The 17,155-nt window shown below is 41.4% G+C and overlaps 1 protein-coding gene across 4 annotated transcripts in view; it reads right to left on the bottom strand.

Annotated features, from left to right (window-relative positions):
* Positions 1-5,104: 5,104 nt before the first annotated feature.
* The window catches only part of LOC121324064 (histone-lysine N-methyltransferase EZH1-like), a 14,118-nt gene continuing 2,067 nt past the window's right edge, over positions 5,105-17,155 (bottom strand). The window contains exons 3-21 of one of the 4 annotated variants that reach the window (XM_041265495.1): positions 17,002-17,127; positions 16,546-16,665; positions 16,325-16,442; positions 15,698-15,907; positions 15,014-15,116; positions 14,628-14,848; positions 14,317-14,408; positions 13,564-13,714; positions 12,446-12,624; positions 11,185-11,276; positions 10,576-10,616; positions 10,130-10,255; positions 9,344-9,522; positions 8,871-8,966; positions 8,560-8,641; positions 7,887-7,967; positions 7,699-7,783; positions 6,421-6,506; positions 5,105-5,516 (exon numbers count right to left, since the gene is read on the bottom strand). In XM_041265495.1, the coding sequence (XP_041121429.1) occupies positions 6,467-6,506; positions 7,699-7,783; positions 7,887-7,967; positions 8,560-8,641; positions 8,871-8,966; positions 9,344-9,522; positions 10,130-10,255; positions 10,576-10,616; positions 11,185-11,276; positions 12,446-12,624; positions 13,564-13,714; positions 14,317-14,408; positions 14,628-14,848; positions 15,014-15,116; positions 15,698-15,907; positions 16,325-16,442; positions 16,546-16,665; positions 17,002-17,127 (2,142 nt within the window). In that variant the 3' untranslated portion in view covers positions 5,105-5,516; positions 6,421-6,466. The remainder of the gene's footprint in view (positions 5,517-6,420; positions 6,507-7,698; positions 7,784-7,886; positions 7,968-8,559; positions 8,642-8,870; positions 8,967-9,343; positions 9,523-10,129; positions 10,256-10,575; positions 10,617-11,184; positions 11,277-12,445; positions 12,625-13,563; positions 13,715-14,316; positions 14,409-14,627; positions 14,849-15,013; positions 15,117-15,697; positions 15,908-16,324; positions 16,443-16,545; positions 16,666-17,001; positions 17,128-17,155) is intronic. The other 3 variants (XM_041265494.1, XM_041265496.1, XM_041265493.1) reach the window with 3 other exon arrangements.

Consider the following 17,155-nt stretch of genomic DNA (forward strand, 5'->3'; position numbering starts at 1 on the left):
TAATCTTTTTTTATTGTACCACTTTGTAAAAAAAAAAAACCTTAGAAAGTATTGAATGTAAAGGTATCTTTGTGTTTATAACGAGAATACAGTATGGATCACTGGTGTGGTGAATTGCTCAAATAGAGAATGCAGTAATACAAAAACAAGCATCCACACCCATTTAAAACCTTACCGCTGGTCACAATGTTGCACCTTTCAGTCCATTCTAGATGAGGTGGTGATGTTATTTTAACTTGCATTCTTTTGAGAGTTACTTTCCGAGTTTAGTCGCAAACATCCCAATTCTCTTACGCTTGTAAGTTTGATTAATTTCTCAAATCATTTGATCATATCTGATTCACTTGTAAGAGTAACGTATATAAAAATAAGTAACACCCTAGGAAGCAATCTGATGACTGTTCAGAGTACAGTTTGCTGAGCCAGGGGAATCACAGTGAGGTTTTGCAAATTCAGCAGCTTGTTGACGCTTTACACACACTGCTCTGCAGAACAGCCAGCAGTTTCTTTAATGCATGTTTGAGACCAAGTGTGATGTGATGGGTATGTATTCATTTGTGGAGAGTCAAGTCTTTGGTATCTATTTGTATATAAAAAAGTGTAGCTGTGGCATTATCATCAACTGAACTGAAAAACACTCCTGCAGCTCTTCTGCAAAACCTAATTTTCTTTTCTTCTGTGAATTACACAGTACTGGGCAGCCCTTAATCGTACACCTGTTCAAACTTCAACGTGTACCGTCTCCATTTATAAATGCAAAATGTATACTTGGATTTTTAACTGGGTACGTGATAAGGTGCACCAAACCAGGTGATTCTCAATGGATTTAACATTGCGAGCCACCACATCAGTGTTTCATCTCTGTGCTCCGTTTAATGTGCTCTTGTGTATGTCCATTGTAAATGACCATAGCTGTGTGTTAAAAAAAAAAAAAAGCTTGTGTGACTGGGAGTGCAAAATGACAGTTCAATAAACGCAGCCTGATGGAAAATAATGGTGTTTGGTGACTTCTGTGCAATTACTTACCGTGATGATCACAACATATACCATCAAGACACAAACACCCCCAGATAGTCATAGATTAGTTTTGCTCGTTTTCCAGCTTGTGTCTTTTTCCTGCCGAATCACCTTCCTGTGTTTCTTCTGAGTTCACTACAAATGAGAGCCCATCTTGCTCGTTTGGTTGTTAGTAGCTTATTGATCCCAGAATCTCATCAAGCAGCTTCTTGAAGGATCCCAGGGTGTCAGCTTCAACAACATTACTGGGGAGTTGATTCCAGACCCTCACAATTCTCTCTGTAAAAAAGTGCCTCCTATTTTCTGTTCTGAACGCCCCTTTGTCTAATCTCCATGTGTGACCCCTGGTCCTTGTATATTGCAGCATTAGCAATTTTTTTTTCTCTGTATATCACATATTATGCATTTCTCTGTATTTGAAGTATTGTGGCTTTTCCTGTTGTTACTGCATCTTGTAAAGAGCTTTGTGATGGTGCTCCACCAAGAAAGGCGCTATATAAAATAAAGATTGATTGATCGATCTACAACAGGGGTGAAAATCCGACTCCCGTTGCACAGCAGGTTTGATCCATTCCAGGTTTTACTTTTGAGACTAATTAGACACAGTGTATAGGTTACAACCTCGGATGTGTGTAATTATCCCCACAGTAAAGTCAAGTTTGTAGGAAAGAATAATGACAACGGAGCTAAAGCTGATCTGCTGAACTTCTATACAAGGTTGTTCAGAGATGGAGATGCATAGTGGCACAATCCATTCCATGCTCCCTTAAAATATATACCTTTACACCCAGGCAATGTGCCGTATAAAACAGCATTTCGCCCATGTCCCCTGATCTATATGGTTAAATGCATGCAAATCAAGCAGACAGAACAGCAAGGTTCGATGCTTTCCTTTTAATGAATACAGGAATTTTACAAGTTACAGTGAACAACATTACATTACAAATGCTGACATCATCCTACTGGACTTGCATTGTGTATGTGTGGAAAGTGAACCTTTGAATTGTGCCGCTGAGTGCAAGAGGTTTGAGAGAGTTACTTTACACTGTGTTTCATGGGCTACAGACCACCAAGCTAGCTGTGGAGAATCGCTTTCTTTCTGAGTCTCTGGACAATAAGGCTAGGCTTTGTTTGCTGCTCATAATACACAGTTATTATACCCACGGCATGGGTTGATAGTAAAACCAGTCCTAAAAGGAGATCGGTTACATGATTCGTATCATTTAAAAAAATGAAAAAGGCCTTGGGTTTTGTGCTTTATCAGAAAGCCTGTTGTGATCTGCAAATGCTGTATAAACTAGAGGCATCACATTTATTCACTTTATGTGAGACTGCTAAACTGTTAAACGGACATGCAGGTTAATCAAAATCTCATAAAAGTTGACAGTCCTTTACAAAACTGTGTTGTGGGTATACCAAGAATAAATGTAGTCAAGCACAGTGAAAACTTGTAAATCACACATAAGTATTGTTTAGCAATTATATAATATATATATATATATATATATATATATATATATATATATATAATATATATATATATATATATATATATATGGTTAAAAAAAGAAGTGTAGCATATACATTTGAGGACAGGATACTTTATCTCCCTGTTATTTTCATTTTCTCTTTGACTATATTGTAAGAATAACTCGCTCTAACTTTGTTAACCGCAAGAGTTAAGTCTAAATGTAATTCTGTAAATACAGCCATTGATGATGATGATGATGATGATAAAGTTTAGTTTTTTGTGTGCTGAGCTTCACAGCCGACGTGAAATTTCACTGCTCTGATTACAGGCGCGTCTAACTGGACTGTCCTCAAAATGGGATTCTGGGAATTTGACACTTCTAAAAGACTGAACACTTTCAGATTGATTTAGAATGTATCAGATAGCATAAATACAGCTTGTGTTCTGATTTTTCACAGAACAATTCATTTGGTACTTACTGGGTTAATGGCAGTGAATAGAATGGACTGTACATTAATGGGAAGCTTTTTTTCTTTTTACCTTGTTCCATCCAACAGGTTGAATCGTTTCAGCAGAGCTCTGTTAGGGTTACTTTTAAACTGTATAATAATCAGTATCACAGGACAAACATGTTAATAACCCTTTAAATAATAAATACCTTTCATATTTAAAATATGCTATAAATATTTGCTTACTTTAACTTAAAGGCAAACTTAAATGGTAGCTTTATATGGAAAATACATTTTTTGCAAAAATGACAATGATATATTTCCAAATATATCTCACAACACATTGGATCACACTACAATATATTTTATATTACTGTTTCATTAGGATTCATATTTTTTTCTGTTGTTATTTCAGTTTGCATTCACTAACATTGATGTTTTCAGAAACATATTTAAAGAACATTAAGAATTTTTAATGTGCGCATAGCTCACTAGCTACTTTTAATGAAGTCTTTATGTGATCATAAAGCACGCTTGGCTGGCTATACTGGACCCTAAAGTCCTCTCTATCTATCCTTCCAGCAAGGAAGCACAGGCATGGGAAATACAAGCCTCTCTACATGCCTTGGAAATGACTGTAGCCAACAAAATAACTGCTATTGGCTGAAAGCATGTCAGTCAACAGGGGAAGCTGCCGTTGAAGGGGTGGGGTCAATTCCACCCTCCAGTTGACCAAGGAAGTTCAACACTCTCTGAAAGAACGGCATGCAAACTTTCGCCAGATATCAAGCTCATGGTTTTTTTTACCTTTTCATGCTTGAAATATTTTTTTAAATAATTTTGGATCCATAATAAATTCTTGTCCCCAGATGATGTCGCCATGCAGGAAAGGGTTCAAATAAATACACAATGTTTACTGTAACATGTGGTTCTTTCCAAACTGCACAGACCTATGTAGTGAATGGAAGAGCACAACAGGGCTACGGAATTATTTTGTTTAGCTACAATCACTGTAAGCCAGCTCTGGAATCCCACTTGTGACACGACTGGAACCCTAAAATATCAACACCTGCTTAGTGGCTAAACAGAGCTTCAGTGACCACCCCCTAATGAAATGAAGAAATCAGACAGCCTGTAATATATACAGTTTGCTATGGCACTATGCGTTGACAGCGGGGTCTTATTGCTTGTCATGCTCTCTGAATGCAGCCCTCCCTGCACGTACACAAGTCTTTAAAGAAAACACACATTAATTTTGTCGGTTTTCAGATAGGCAGGAAATCTACTGCGGTTTCGCAAACACACTGTAGACAACAACATGTAACTATCGTACCATTAAAAACCCTTTTGTGTCACGCTTTGCATTAATGAGATAGTCACTGGCCATGTACAGGGGTTATGAAGAAGCAATGTACTTGATACTGAACTGTTATAAGTTCCTGTCCTACAGCAATGCCATGTGCTGCATTTACTCGAACCCCAATGCAAGCTTTGAGACACAAGAAAGAAATGTACACTCACTGTTGTGTTTACAGCCCTGATAAAAACAGCACTAAGCACTGGTAATCAGTTTGGGTTACAGTTATAGGTTAGTACAGCTGGGTCCAGACTGAAAGACTCAGGTACGCTGTTAAACTCTTAAATGTTTTATGGCAGTCTGCTTTTTAAACTTGTGGATTATTTTGCTTAAAAATAACCCTTTAGGGTGATACCCTTGGGATTTATGGGAATTAGGATTTTGTTATCATTCATACATTATTTGAAGTAATACAATGATCTGAAATGAGTAAATGTACTGATCTGGCCAATAGTGCTGCATCACCCTACAGAATGAACTCATTTTGCTTCATAAAGGTGAATGAAACCTGCTGAATAATGTCAGGTTAACATACTGAATTTCATACCGCTTTGTAGATTTCCATAGACTGAATGAAAAACTGATAAAAATGTGGCATTTTCGAAATCCAACATGAAATACTGTACTGCTACTATGGTTTCCAGTAGACTTTTTGCGATATAGTTTTGTAGTTTCTTTGATCACATGATGATAAATAAAAGATGTAAATTATGTTCATAATATATATATATATATATATATATATATATATATATATATATATATATATATATATATATATATATATATATATATATAATCCTCCTAAAATTCTAGGTGATGCAAAACTTTTGGCCAATGCTGTAAATCTGTGGTGAAAATCAAAAAAATGAATGTCGACTATCTAACAGTTATGGATATTTCATTAAAAATAAAACATTTTAAAAAATCATAAAATTGAATTTTGTGCCTTGATAAACCAAAAGGGGTTCTTAACATTTAGATAGCAGTCAGTTGCATTGGAAATTGGAGATTGCCGCCCAGTTCCAATGGGATAACCCCACCGAATCCATCACTCCAGCTGAACCCAAACATCACCAGCTTGCCTACTAATGCTGGACACAGCATCGTTTACAAACTTCAAGAGCAAAGTGCAGGGAAAGCATTATATTGTACTTCCAATCACATGAGTTCAATCTCCCGCTCGATGCCAACGTACTTAAGGGCGTCTGCCTGACTGTATCTGAAAGACACAATAGAGTGGTGATGAACACCCCAAGACAGCTTCGCAACACCGTCCCTCCAACACAGCGCAGCTCAAGGGTCCAGTTACAGGTTAAAGGTGTAGTGGCCCATATATACTGAAGGCAGCCTTATTTCATGACATAGGTTTCTCAACAGCAGCATTGTGGGGTTACTGCTCTGTGTAAGACTTCTTAATTCAATTTATGAGAGTGTGAACAAGGAAATCTGGGCTTTGATTGGAGATTATATTTTAATTAAAACCCAGCTTCCACACTTTTAGAGTGGTGTCTCTGTGAGTGAGCCTGTAATACAAAAGGGTGGAAAAACTAAGATTGTGAGAGTGCTCTAGGAATGTGTGTTTTACAGGGGAACTGCAGTGGGAAATCGAGTCTGCATTCTTATGCTGACATAAGTTGAATTAGTTCTCCAAAAGGAGCACGTCACTGTTTGCCTTTTACAAAGACACAGGCAAGCATGTTTCAAGACAGGAGGAACTGAGGCTCTCTGCAGCTTTAGCCTTTCTTGGATCTCAAGAATTTGAAGGAACGACACCTTTAAGTGTGGAACATAACATTGCAAAGCATTTAACAGCAGCATTGCGAAGCATTTAACAGCAGCATTAAAGAAATGTAATACTAACCTTCACAAGCAGCGATTACTTCACTTGTGTGTCCCGGGAAACAAAAAATCGTCTTCTACCTTACTAGTTTTTTATTAAGTAATACTGGCTCAGTGGGTTTAGACACTGGCTTTTCACCTCTGTCTCAGAAGGAATGGTATGGAGGGCAGCGAGGATGGGAAGGCTCCACTGAAATCCATCACGATTAATTTCAATTACATTCATTTAATAATAATTTTTTTAAAAAACGGCGATGAAAATCAGACATATTCTCAACACTTACAGAGAGGGTCTCCCAGGCGGGCGCATTTCTTTCCCCAGTGCTTCTTTTAAACAAAGCCTGAGTTGGAGATACCTCCATTTTTCTGCCTGTGAAAGGTTATATTTTCTTTGTAACTCTTTATAATGGAAAAAAAAAGGTTTCAGACTTAACTGAATCCTATCTCAAAAAACATTTTAGCCTTTCAGAAAACATGTTCCTAGCTGTCATGAGACCCGAACAGTGGCACTGACTGAGGGCTGCTTCGCGCCAGTGTGTATATCAGTGTGTTTTGTCCCCTGGCTAGATTCGGGTCAAAGGCAGGTCAAGCCATGACTGACCCAGGAGGACTTAAGGGTATTCCGGCTAACAGGAGGTAAGGCTATTCCTTTAAAGCTTGAGTTAGGTACTAAATGGCAAACCTCATCGTGAAGCACACGAAATGTATATTATACATTCAGCATGGGACATTTTTACAAGTGAGGCATTTGGTCTTGTAAAAAACTTAAAAAAACAAAACAAAACAATGAACGTATAAACATTGCATTTCGTACAAAGAAAAGCTGCACCTTTGCTTAACGGCTGATTGTATTTTTTTAGAAACAAAAGGTGAGGCTCATAAGCTGTGCAGAGGTTATGTAAAAACAGGAAGGGCAGTGCTGAACATCCCTTCAATATACAACAGTGCAATGCAAAAAGAAACTTAATACAATTCTCTGACTGTTGTCATGGCTGTAAATTGTATAAGTCAGGTGAACGAAACTAAACACCACATTCATACTGAACCAGGTGTCAGTGTCACGAAAAAGTAACATGTGACCAACTGCCACGGGACAAGAGCTTTTTGTCTTTGACAGCTCAGCCAATCAGATTCAAGCACCTGATATGGCAGGTCACTGTGAACTACATTCACAGTACCTGGTAAAAGCCCCTGTAAAGTTTTGTTGAATCCAGGTGAGTGGATCATAGACTTGGACTGATGTACATCACAATGACATCATTCCCAATGCCAGTGTGCTAATGAATTTCCATTCCCAGTTTAGACAATTGGAAAAGTGGTTTTGAAAGTGCTAGCAGGTGCATACTGCAATCTGGAGATAATGAGTGTGTGCAAAGCGGTATATAACCTTGCTTTATCACAGGCTCCTTAGCAAGCCTTTCCGATGTCTACTGTCCCGAGCAAAAGCACTGCCAGCTGTTCAGACATTTCCAATGGTGTTTAAATGCTGCAAATATATATGAAAGTTATCAAGGGCAATGGAAAAATGCCCGAATGTGTGCGAATGGTCTGGGACACTATACCTGTAGTCAAAGAATAGCTCCTCTCCCTTCTCAATGGCTCTTTTGGCAAAGATCCCTATTCGATGGTCTCCATTCACCATCACCACTGGAAGGGCAAAAGAAAACAGAAGCCAGCTATGGTATCATTGCTGAGACTCTTTCAACGACACTTTTACACAACTGTTTTCACACGCAGAACACATCCTTACCTTTAGCGTAGCAGTTCGGGTTGACAGAGTGATTCGCGAAACGGATTTTGTTTCCTTTGCGAGTTGCGTCCACAACAAAGTCTGAAAGAAAAAAAAAAAGAATACTATGTGTAACTGAAAATCAACCAGAGTTATTAGAGAGACACCTCTACTAGTCTGTATGTGGTTTAATCCACTTTTGCAGCACAGCTGCCAGTTCTAAACAGGTCATTCATTTTTTTAGAATGATATGCTGGTTGGGCAATTAAAATGCTGCTTTTCATTTACCTTACTAAACTGTATGTAACATTTTCTTCTACTTGAATTCAATCTTAAGCTTCAAATTAATTTATTTTGTACAACTTACAGCTATGGGCAAAAATTTTGCATCACCTAGAATTTTAGGATTTAACATCATTTAGATCTTTTATTTAACCTCGTGTAATCAAAGAAACTACAAAATGGCATCGCAAAAGTCTACCAGTAGCCACAATAGCAATACAGCATTTGAAAATGCCACATTTTTCAATGTCGCATTTTTCTTTGAAGTTTATGGAAAACTGTGAAGCGGTGTGTAATTCAATATGTTAAAGTAACACTATTCAGCAGGTTTCATTCGACTCTGAAGTACAATTTGTTCATTCAAAAACGCCTGGCTAGAGCTGCACACTGCATGCATGGCTTTGACCAGTACCGTTATTGAGATTGAACAGGAAGCTGGACAGGTATTTATCATAGATCCTCCCGCGCCGATCAGCCTCATCCTGGGAGATCACCTAGAAAGAGCATTGCAGAAAAGTCAGTCAGTGAGGTCAAGTGGTTAGGGTTAGGGTTAGGGTTAGGGTTAGGGCTAGGGCTCGTGAATGTGACTAAAGGACTACACAGAAACTCAAGGGGAGTGCACCAGTGACATCATCTCTGTGTAAACCAGTCATCTGAGTGACTCAGGGGGTAGAGGAATCAGTGGTACAGACGGCAATGACAAAGCAACTGTAGTAAACTTGCCTCTCCACAGTACTCCGAGATGAACTCGTTCTTTTGGACCGGGTCTTTGATGAAGGTGCCCCATCCAGCGACGTCGGAAGGCGCTAGCAACAGGTGCTGAAAGGGAAACTTTAAAAAGTTAGGCTACACCTGACTACACCTGACACTCTTTGTGTCCTTATAGAGCAGGGATGTCCAATCACGCAGCGTTATCCTCGTACGTATCTGTGTAACCAGAAGGAGGATGGGCGTGAGCGCCTTAACCACAATGCAAAAGAGCCGGGCTCACCCGCATTCGTGGTTATAGAGCTTTTAACCTCATCTCATCTCGCCAACAAGGAGACAGGACAGAATCCGTAACGGCAGAGCATCACACAAGACTGGCCGTTACATCTGCATACTCCCAACTGCGGTCACCATTACAACCTAGAGAAGCCAGAGCTGTCCGGAGGAAATCCTGGAGGCTAAACCTGGTTGGAAAGACCCTGCTGTACCTTCTTGAGGCCGCGCTGGATGCTGCAGTTCTTGCAGGACACGTTCTTGCTGTCCCAGTGGTCAGCTGCCCCACAGGTCTGGCATAGGTCCGGGTCACACTCTCGCACTGCCAGGTAGCACGGGCACTGCTTGGTGTTACACTGGGTCTTACAGCGACAGCCAGGGAAGCGGTTCTGACCTGGATCAGAGACGCAGACAGAGAGGCTTGCTGAGGGTGCTTACTGCAACATGCAACAGGACTGGAAGGAAAGAGCTAATGAAATGACGACAGGTACAAAAACTGTGATTGGGATGCATGCAAAGTCATCAATTCAATTAGACACTAATCACTAAATTTGCCTATTTTGACAATTTTCAGTTCCAGTGGTTTGATTTTCTGTGCATAGCCAATCAAAACCACAGAAATCATGGGGTGTTCCGACAGATCTGCAGACGACTGCATGTAGTGCAAGAACCAAATCACCTACAACCACTTCAATGACAATCTTATGAATAACCGCTCGCACTTGAAATTACAGACAGGCCTCTACAAAACTGCTTGCAGAAGTCATGGAAATTACTATACAAAGAGGTGACAAAAAAGGGGGTAGGGGGTGAGGCTGAACAGCATAAAATCTGTGGGTGTTTATTAACAAGTGATTTTTAAAATCTTGCTAGCTCGTTGAAAAGTGGCGGTATTACGGTATTGTAGCACAGTAGTTATTCTGAAGGGAGCAGTGTTTTGTTTACAGCCCATCCTCACAAGTGAAATAAAAGAGCTGTTTATAGATTCCTAGTTTTCTTACATTCAGGGTTACACTGGCAAAACTTTTCACAGAAGTTCTGTGTCATCACACAGGGACAGGAGCTGTCACAAGGGTGCTCTGGGTGATCACATGGTTGGTAGTTGTACACCTGATTGGATGAATTATCTGGGGGAAAAAAATACAATGAACTTAAGATACAATACAATATGCAGTTGCTGAGAATGTTCCACTTTTCAGAACGCACATCACAGAAACTGCAAATTGATAGTGCTTAACGTTTAGATGTTTCTGATCTAAATCTGAACTTTGACCGGAGCATACAGAACAGGATGACAGGAAGGAATAACTATCATTCGCTGGCACCAGTTACAGTAGAGTTGTTTGCGGTGGTTAAAACTGACAGCGCCACGCACAAGAAAAAGAGAGGCGAAGGACCAACCATGCACTCCCGCTGGTGTGACAGATCTGCATTAATGGTCACTGACCTTTCTTGAGCTGAATCTTTCTGCAGTGTGCCGCCCACAACCTGCAATTACAACAGCCCTGTTAAAAACACAATCCCCCTCTGAATTCCTAGCACAGTCACCCCCGAGGTCCTACAATCAATCCCCTGGGCTTCAGCAGCTTCGCTAACACAGTTCCTCCTCATTTCATCAACGTTGTTCTCTTCAACAATGCAGAGCTCTTATCTAGCCTCGATAGTGATTCCCGGGTTCTTTGCTGGATAGAGACAGAACTCCTCACAGGCGGAGCAATCCTGAGAAGTCAACACATGCTGTGCCGTTCTGTTCTACTGAAAGCGTGGGACAGAGGAATGACACACACCTCACCATACTGTTTCCCAGAGCAATGGGGCAGTCTTCAAACCCCAGCCACAATCTCACAGAACGAAAAGGGCGTACTAGCCACGGCCCTGATTTAACAGTGTTCTCTGTACCTGATGGTGCCTTTGTGTGTGAAGGATTTATTACCAAAGACACTTAAGCAAACGTTACTGTTTTAATCAAACACTGACATACATAAACAACGTGCAACGCGAGGTTCCCAGCGTGCAACCGTATATACATATATAAAATCTCACTTGAAATATGTACCTGTGTTTTCTCTTCTTCTTCTGTGGTGATATCCCTCCATCTTCCACTGGAACCCGAAGTATAAGAGCTTCTTTCACAGCAAAATCATACACCTGCAAAAAATAGCAAAATAATACCTCCATCCACATCACCCTGCTGATCGAAAAATTCAGAGCTGTTGGTTTCATCAATGTCTCGTACCGTTTCCACTGTTGGACACATTTCCTGGCCTGGTCTGCTGTACTGTATTTAATATGGCTTGACCTGGCCACAAAGGAAACCATGTCATCATGTGGCAGGGGTCTGTGGGCTGGATAAGAAGCCAACAGGGGAACACAGCTACACACTGAAAGCTTTTATCATGACTGCAATCGCTGTCGAGAAGGCCAAAATAAATAATTGTGGCAGCATGTGGGAGAACGAAGAAAATGGGCTGTCTCTGAAATGCAGAAAGAGGTTTCAGGCGCTGTGCGGACTATGCATGTCCTCCCAGTGACCTGCTGACCAGGTTGGCCACTTTGGTAAAAGTGTTTTTCTTGGCCAGGAACACCCTGACATTCGCAACAATATCTTCCAAAAAGTCAGGGACACATCTCAGGGTTTACCACGGAATGCTACAGCAGGCAAAATCCAGCTGAACATCAGATTACAGTAAGCTATTATTCGGCTCTGAACTCTCCCTCTCAACCTTCAGCCTGCCAGAAATTCATTTGGCAAGCTTGCTTTCATTAAAAACTTTTGTTTGAAGAAAAAAATAAGCCTGTAGAGACCTTTCCAGTTGGATGTCTCAAAGATTCTGTGAAACCAAATACCAGCCCCTAACTGAGTCCTGAACGACACTGGACTCAATCACTGAAACCCTATACTTCTTGCAGCCTCTGTTAAAACTCTTTGTGCTGCTCTTTCATTCACACAGTATTGTTACAGCTAGATATAAGCCCTTTGTCTAATCCCTTTCTGTTTGAAGATACTGTAAAACAGGAACTATCTGCAGCAACAAATATTTAAAGCAACACATATTTGCACATGAAAACTACACATACACTGTATAAAAACGGAAGTAATTATCCACATTATTGCTGCATTTGTATTTTGCAGATTTTTAATAAAAATGTGTGAATATTTCTTGCCAGCAAACATTTCATTTTTTATAGTAATTTAATTTTTTATTTGTATTAATGTCTCAATCCTAAAATTGAAGTCGATGCAAAACTTTTAGCCACAGCTGCAGAGCGTTTCAGTGCTGAGCCAGTTCAACAGCCCTGGCGGGGCGCTGCCGCACCTGTCTGCAGGTCTTGGTGCTGATGAGCCTGGCTATGGAACAGAAGTTGTTGTAGTAAGTGCCGTGCAGCACCCTGAAGAGGGACTCCTCAGCTCCGTTCCACTGGGCTGCCTCAACGCTGACCGGCTGCTCAGAAGTCTGTTTCAGCTTGATCGGAGTCTGGCAGCGAGAGTTCCCCTCTAGAACAACAAGTCAACAGACACAAATGCAGCTTAGCATGGTAAATCTGCACAATCATTTTCCACTTTTACAGTGCTTCCCCACTTAATTATACCCAATCCGACCACAGCTTCTTATTCTGTTTAAGAAATACTACTAAATGTAGTCAACTATAGCCATACCTTTCACATCCTGTAAATTTAAAGTAAAACTTAGACAGGCAACAGCGTTTTCATTTAGTACAGACAGCGAACGTACAGTAGGTTTCTTACTACTTTGTTTTCAGTACACTGCTTTTAGTATCTAAGCAAAGAAAAAAAACTTTTATAAAAATATATATTATGGAGTTCTAGTACATCTTCCTGTGTATTTCTCTCGGGACAGTTGTCTATGCTTTGGTAAAGGTTTCGAATCCTGCAACACTGTCATTTCAGCCACAAAGGGGTTTCATGGTAAGGATGCAACGTGCTGTGGTTTTATTTTTATTTGCCACCCCTTGCCAGAGACAAACGCCCAATTCCTGCCTTCTGCGAGCTCGAAACAAAGACTGCTGCCACGCATTGCAGAATGCAAACCATGCCTTCCATTAACATCCATGCCCGCCCTGCTGTTTATCATCAGCTCACTTCGGAGGTTTTCAAATTATCATGAATGTACTTTTGTTGGCAAATGAAGTAGAAAAGCACTGAATAAGCACACCTAAACATAAGACGATAAAGGAAATGAATACTCCACAGGCGACCAAACACGCCGATAAAAGAGTGTTGTTTAAGGAGACCTTTATATTCCTTATAGCACAACATGACACACATTTTCCAATTCAAATCTCTGTGACTGGATGAAAACCTTTGCGACAATTTGGAGTACATGTTTCTGGGAATCGAGCTCAGAGAGTTTTGAACCAGGATTTCAGTTTCAGGTCATGTGGTTTTTTGGGGAGCGCCCGGGACCCCTCGTACCAGACGAGCTGGTGGTCTCGCGGTCGCTGTCTCCTTCTTTTCCGTCCCCGGAGGTGGAAGCGGATGAGCTCGGCTGCTTCTGCCGTCTCTGGCGTCGCCGAGGCCGCTGAGATTTCACCATGTTCTGATCCGCAAACTCCTTGGCTCCTTTCTTCAAGACAGAGGACAGAGGTGAATCATTACTCCGAGCCCATGATCAAAGTTTAAAACAAGGCCACAAATTCCTAACGAATTCCAGCTGAATCTCACAGGAATTACACCAGAATATCTTCTGCACGTCCTCCTCGGAGTTCTAGTCATTTATTTTGAATTCAGCCCTGTTAATTCCATGTGGATTGAATAAGCCATGTTCATTCCGTGTTCCTTTGTCAGAAACGATGTTGATCACATGTATAAGACACGCACTCATACATGATCGAACACTTCTCACAATCTCCTGGTGGGCGTGTCAGAGGGTGAATTACTGAAGAATAAACAGGGAATTCATGAGGAACGGATGGAGGGGAATCTGAATATTTTTAAATCATGATGAACAAACAGGGGGCTGAATTACAAATGACTGACTTCAGAACTCAGAGGAAGTGCAGAAAACATTCCGGTGTGATTCCTGATGAATGCAGTCAGAATTAATTATGAATAAGCAGACATTATATTTTGAATTGTTACTGCAGAAACTGTGTTTTACCATCAGTGTAAATTCAGCCTATAGTATCCTATGCACACTGTGATGGTGGTATATTTAATGACTCTTACTAGCAGCATGAAGCAGTCCAGCCCACATGGCTCTGTCTCAATACGAATCTCTTTGATTTTCCTTTTGTAGACATTCGGAGTGGCGTGGAATGCTAAAAAAAAAAAAAAAAAAAAGAGAAGCAGTTTGTACTATTGAAAAAAACACAGCAGTAACAATAGTCATCATCATCCATCCATCCATCCTTCTTCCTAATATCCACACATCCATGCATCTTCTACATCCACACCCCCCTCCTCTGCACTACCAGCCACTCCTATAAAAGCATCCTCAGCATGACCATTGTCAAAATACAACATATTTAGAAACTAACACAGCAAAGGGCTACACAGTCGACTCCTGCAAGAGCGGCCTGGCTCACGGCTCTTACGGTGGAGGAAGCAATCATATTTGAAGCATCGTCTGCAGAAGAGGGTGTGGAAGGAGTGCAGGGACTGTTCCCTCTGCACTGACTCGGCTCCTGGCCCGTCCATGCTGGGGGTGCACTGGGGCGGCAGCTTGACAGAACTGGGGGACTCCGTCAGCTCCTTGTACCTGGGAATTGAAAGAGGAGGTGCCGTGCTGAAGCAAGTCCTGTACTCTGGGTGACTTCAGAAGTGGGGGGTTTGAGGAGGTCCCCAGGTCCCCCACCTCCCCAGAGGACCAGGTGACCGGACAGGCACTAATAGTTTGTAAGTTATGTTCTTTTGTTTTCCTTACTTTTCCTTTAGTTCTTCATGCGTCCCCTTGTCTGGAAACATCGAGGCGATGGCTTTGAAGATCTTGCCATGTGGGACCCTGCTGGGTGGTGGTTGTTCACTTCCTAAAACACAAATGAAAAATAAATATATATACTCAAGCAAATCACACAGACAGAGACAGATGGACACACTGGTCCAAATGTGTGATGCCAGAATAAACAGCCGCGCCTAAACACTGCTTTAGAACAGTTCTGCTGAAACTGGCAGCTGTATATTTCTTTCTGTTTTCTTAAGCAAAACTCAAACACGGCGATACAGTCTGTTACAATGTGCAAAAGTTAAAAACTAGTACAGAACATGATGAATGTTGCTTTTTTCTTTTAGTACTGGAGTCAGCCAATTCTTTCAAGTTCTTCTTGCATGTTTCCAAGTGTTCGGTGGCTACCTCTAATCGAAGTGAGAGTGCCTTTTCTTGCAAGTGCAGCTTGTCATACAAGGAGTGCAAGAGAAAGTACACTCTCAACTTGAAGGCCCTATTTTCAATTACGTTAATGTCGGCGGTAACAAGCTCCACTGTCATTTTGATCCCTATTGTGCTTACTGAAGGAGAGCTCTTTAATTCTAGGGCCAGATTATTTCAACCCTTGAAGCAATTATGAACCCAGATAGTAAACTTGTATGCATCAATGCTGGAACCCCTTACTCTTTGTGACAGTCTTCCTCTTCCCTCCGATGATGGGCTTCTCCTCAGACTCAGGCTCCTCCTTCACAGTCTCTGCCTCCTTTTCGTCCTCCTCCTCCTCCTCAGCAGCCCCCTCTTCTCCGTCTTCCTTCTCGTCCCCTTCCTCGTCCACATACTTGCTCAAAACGTCCACCAGCTCCACGAAGATCTCATCGTCAATGAACTTGCCCTCTGGAAGCAAGGAGACACATCCGAGTGAGTGAACCGCTCCCCCATGTCAGCTTGGAACAATCCCCTTAACATGTTTCTCCTGTTTCGTTTTGTACAGCATTTTCTACTTTAGTCATCACATCCTGTTTTTTTCTACAGTGCCCTCAACCATAACTTAACTCCAGGGGTTCATCTGTGCCGGATTTCACCAGATCCATGATCTTATCCGGTAAGTCTGACAGACGAGAATCATACAGTTTGCAATTGATAAACCGTATGAAAAAAACAAACCTCTCGATCCATAACATGTACAATAAAGAAAATGCTTGCTTGCTGTGTGTGGGGTCGCCGGTCCGCGCCCAGCCTGCGCCTGTTTGTCTCTTATAAATTCTAATTAGTTAGCAAAGAAAAATAAAAAACAGACTGGGTAATCATCACCTCGGTCCCCATGCACACCGTCATAGTTATCAATAAGCTCTTCAAGGAAGGCCTCATCTTGTTCAAACACCTCATCACCCATGTACGGAATGTTGTGCAGGAAAGTTTCATCTTCCACCTGGAAAAAAAGCCACAGAGAAAAAAAAAACAACACAATTCTTCAGTGTGAACGGAGTCAGCGAAGAGCAGTAAATGGGTTACACTGAGCTCCACCTCCTCACCATGAAGTTCTGTTGAAGGGGAGCCCAGGCGTGCATAAAGGGCACCCCTGCCACTGTGTTTAAGGTCCTCATCACAATGGTCTGACTCTTGAACTCAGGAAAGCCGTATTCCACTACACACTATGGGGAACACACAACATACTGTCAATATCGTTTGTGCTGCGAACACACACACACACACACACACACACACAAAATGGCTTGTGCGTTCTTCACTGCGAATGATCAGTGCTGTTTATACACAGCTTTCCCTATCCCCTCTCCATCTCATATAAACAAAGAAAACTGACATTTCTTAATTAGTACATGGAGAAGGCATTAGCTGAAGCATTCGTCTACTTGACTTCATTCTTATATAGCTTTACCTTTAATAGGTCTAATAATCTAAAATGATAAAACCCACATGCTGCAGTCCATTTTGTTCCCATACTGTTTTTTCCAGCAATCTGAATCTACCTTTTTGGTGCCGAGCTGGCCTATGAAGGGGGTGGCAGGGATGGGCTGAACCCTCAGTTTCTTCCACTCTTCATTCAACATTGCCGTCTTCTCCTGGATCTTGTTGCGATTCGCCAGGAACTGTGACTACAGAGAAAGCCTGGGATTTCACCAT

Source organism: Polyodon spathula, chromosome 12 (assembly GCF_017654505.1).
Source record: "Polyodon spathula isolate WHYD16114869_AA chromosome 12, ASM1765450v1, whole genome shotgun sequence".
Taxonomy (NCBI): domain Eukaryota; kingdom Metazoa; phylum Chordata; class Actinopteri; order Acipenseriformes; family Polyodontidae; genus Polyodon; species Polyodon spathula.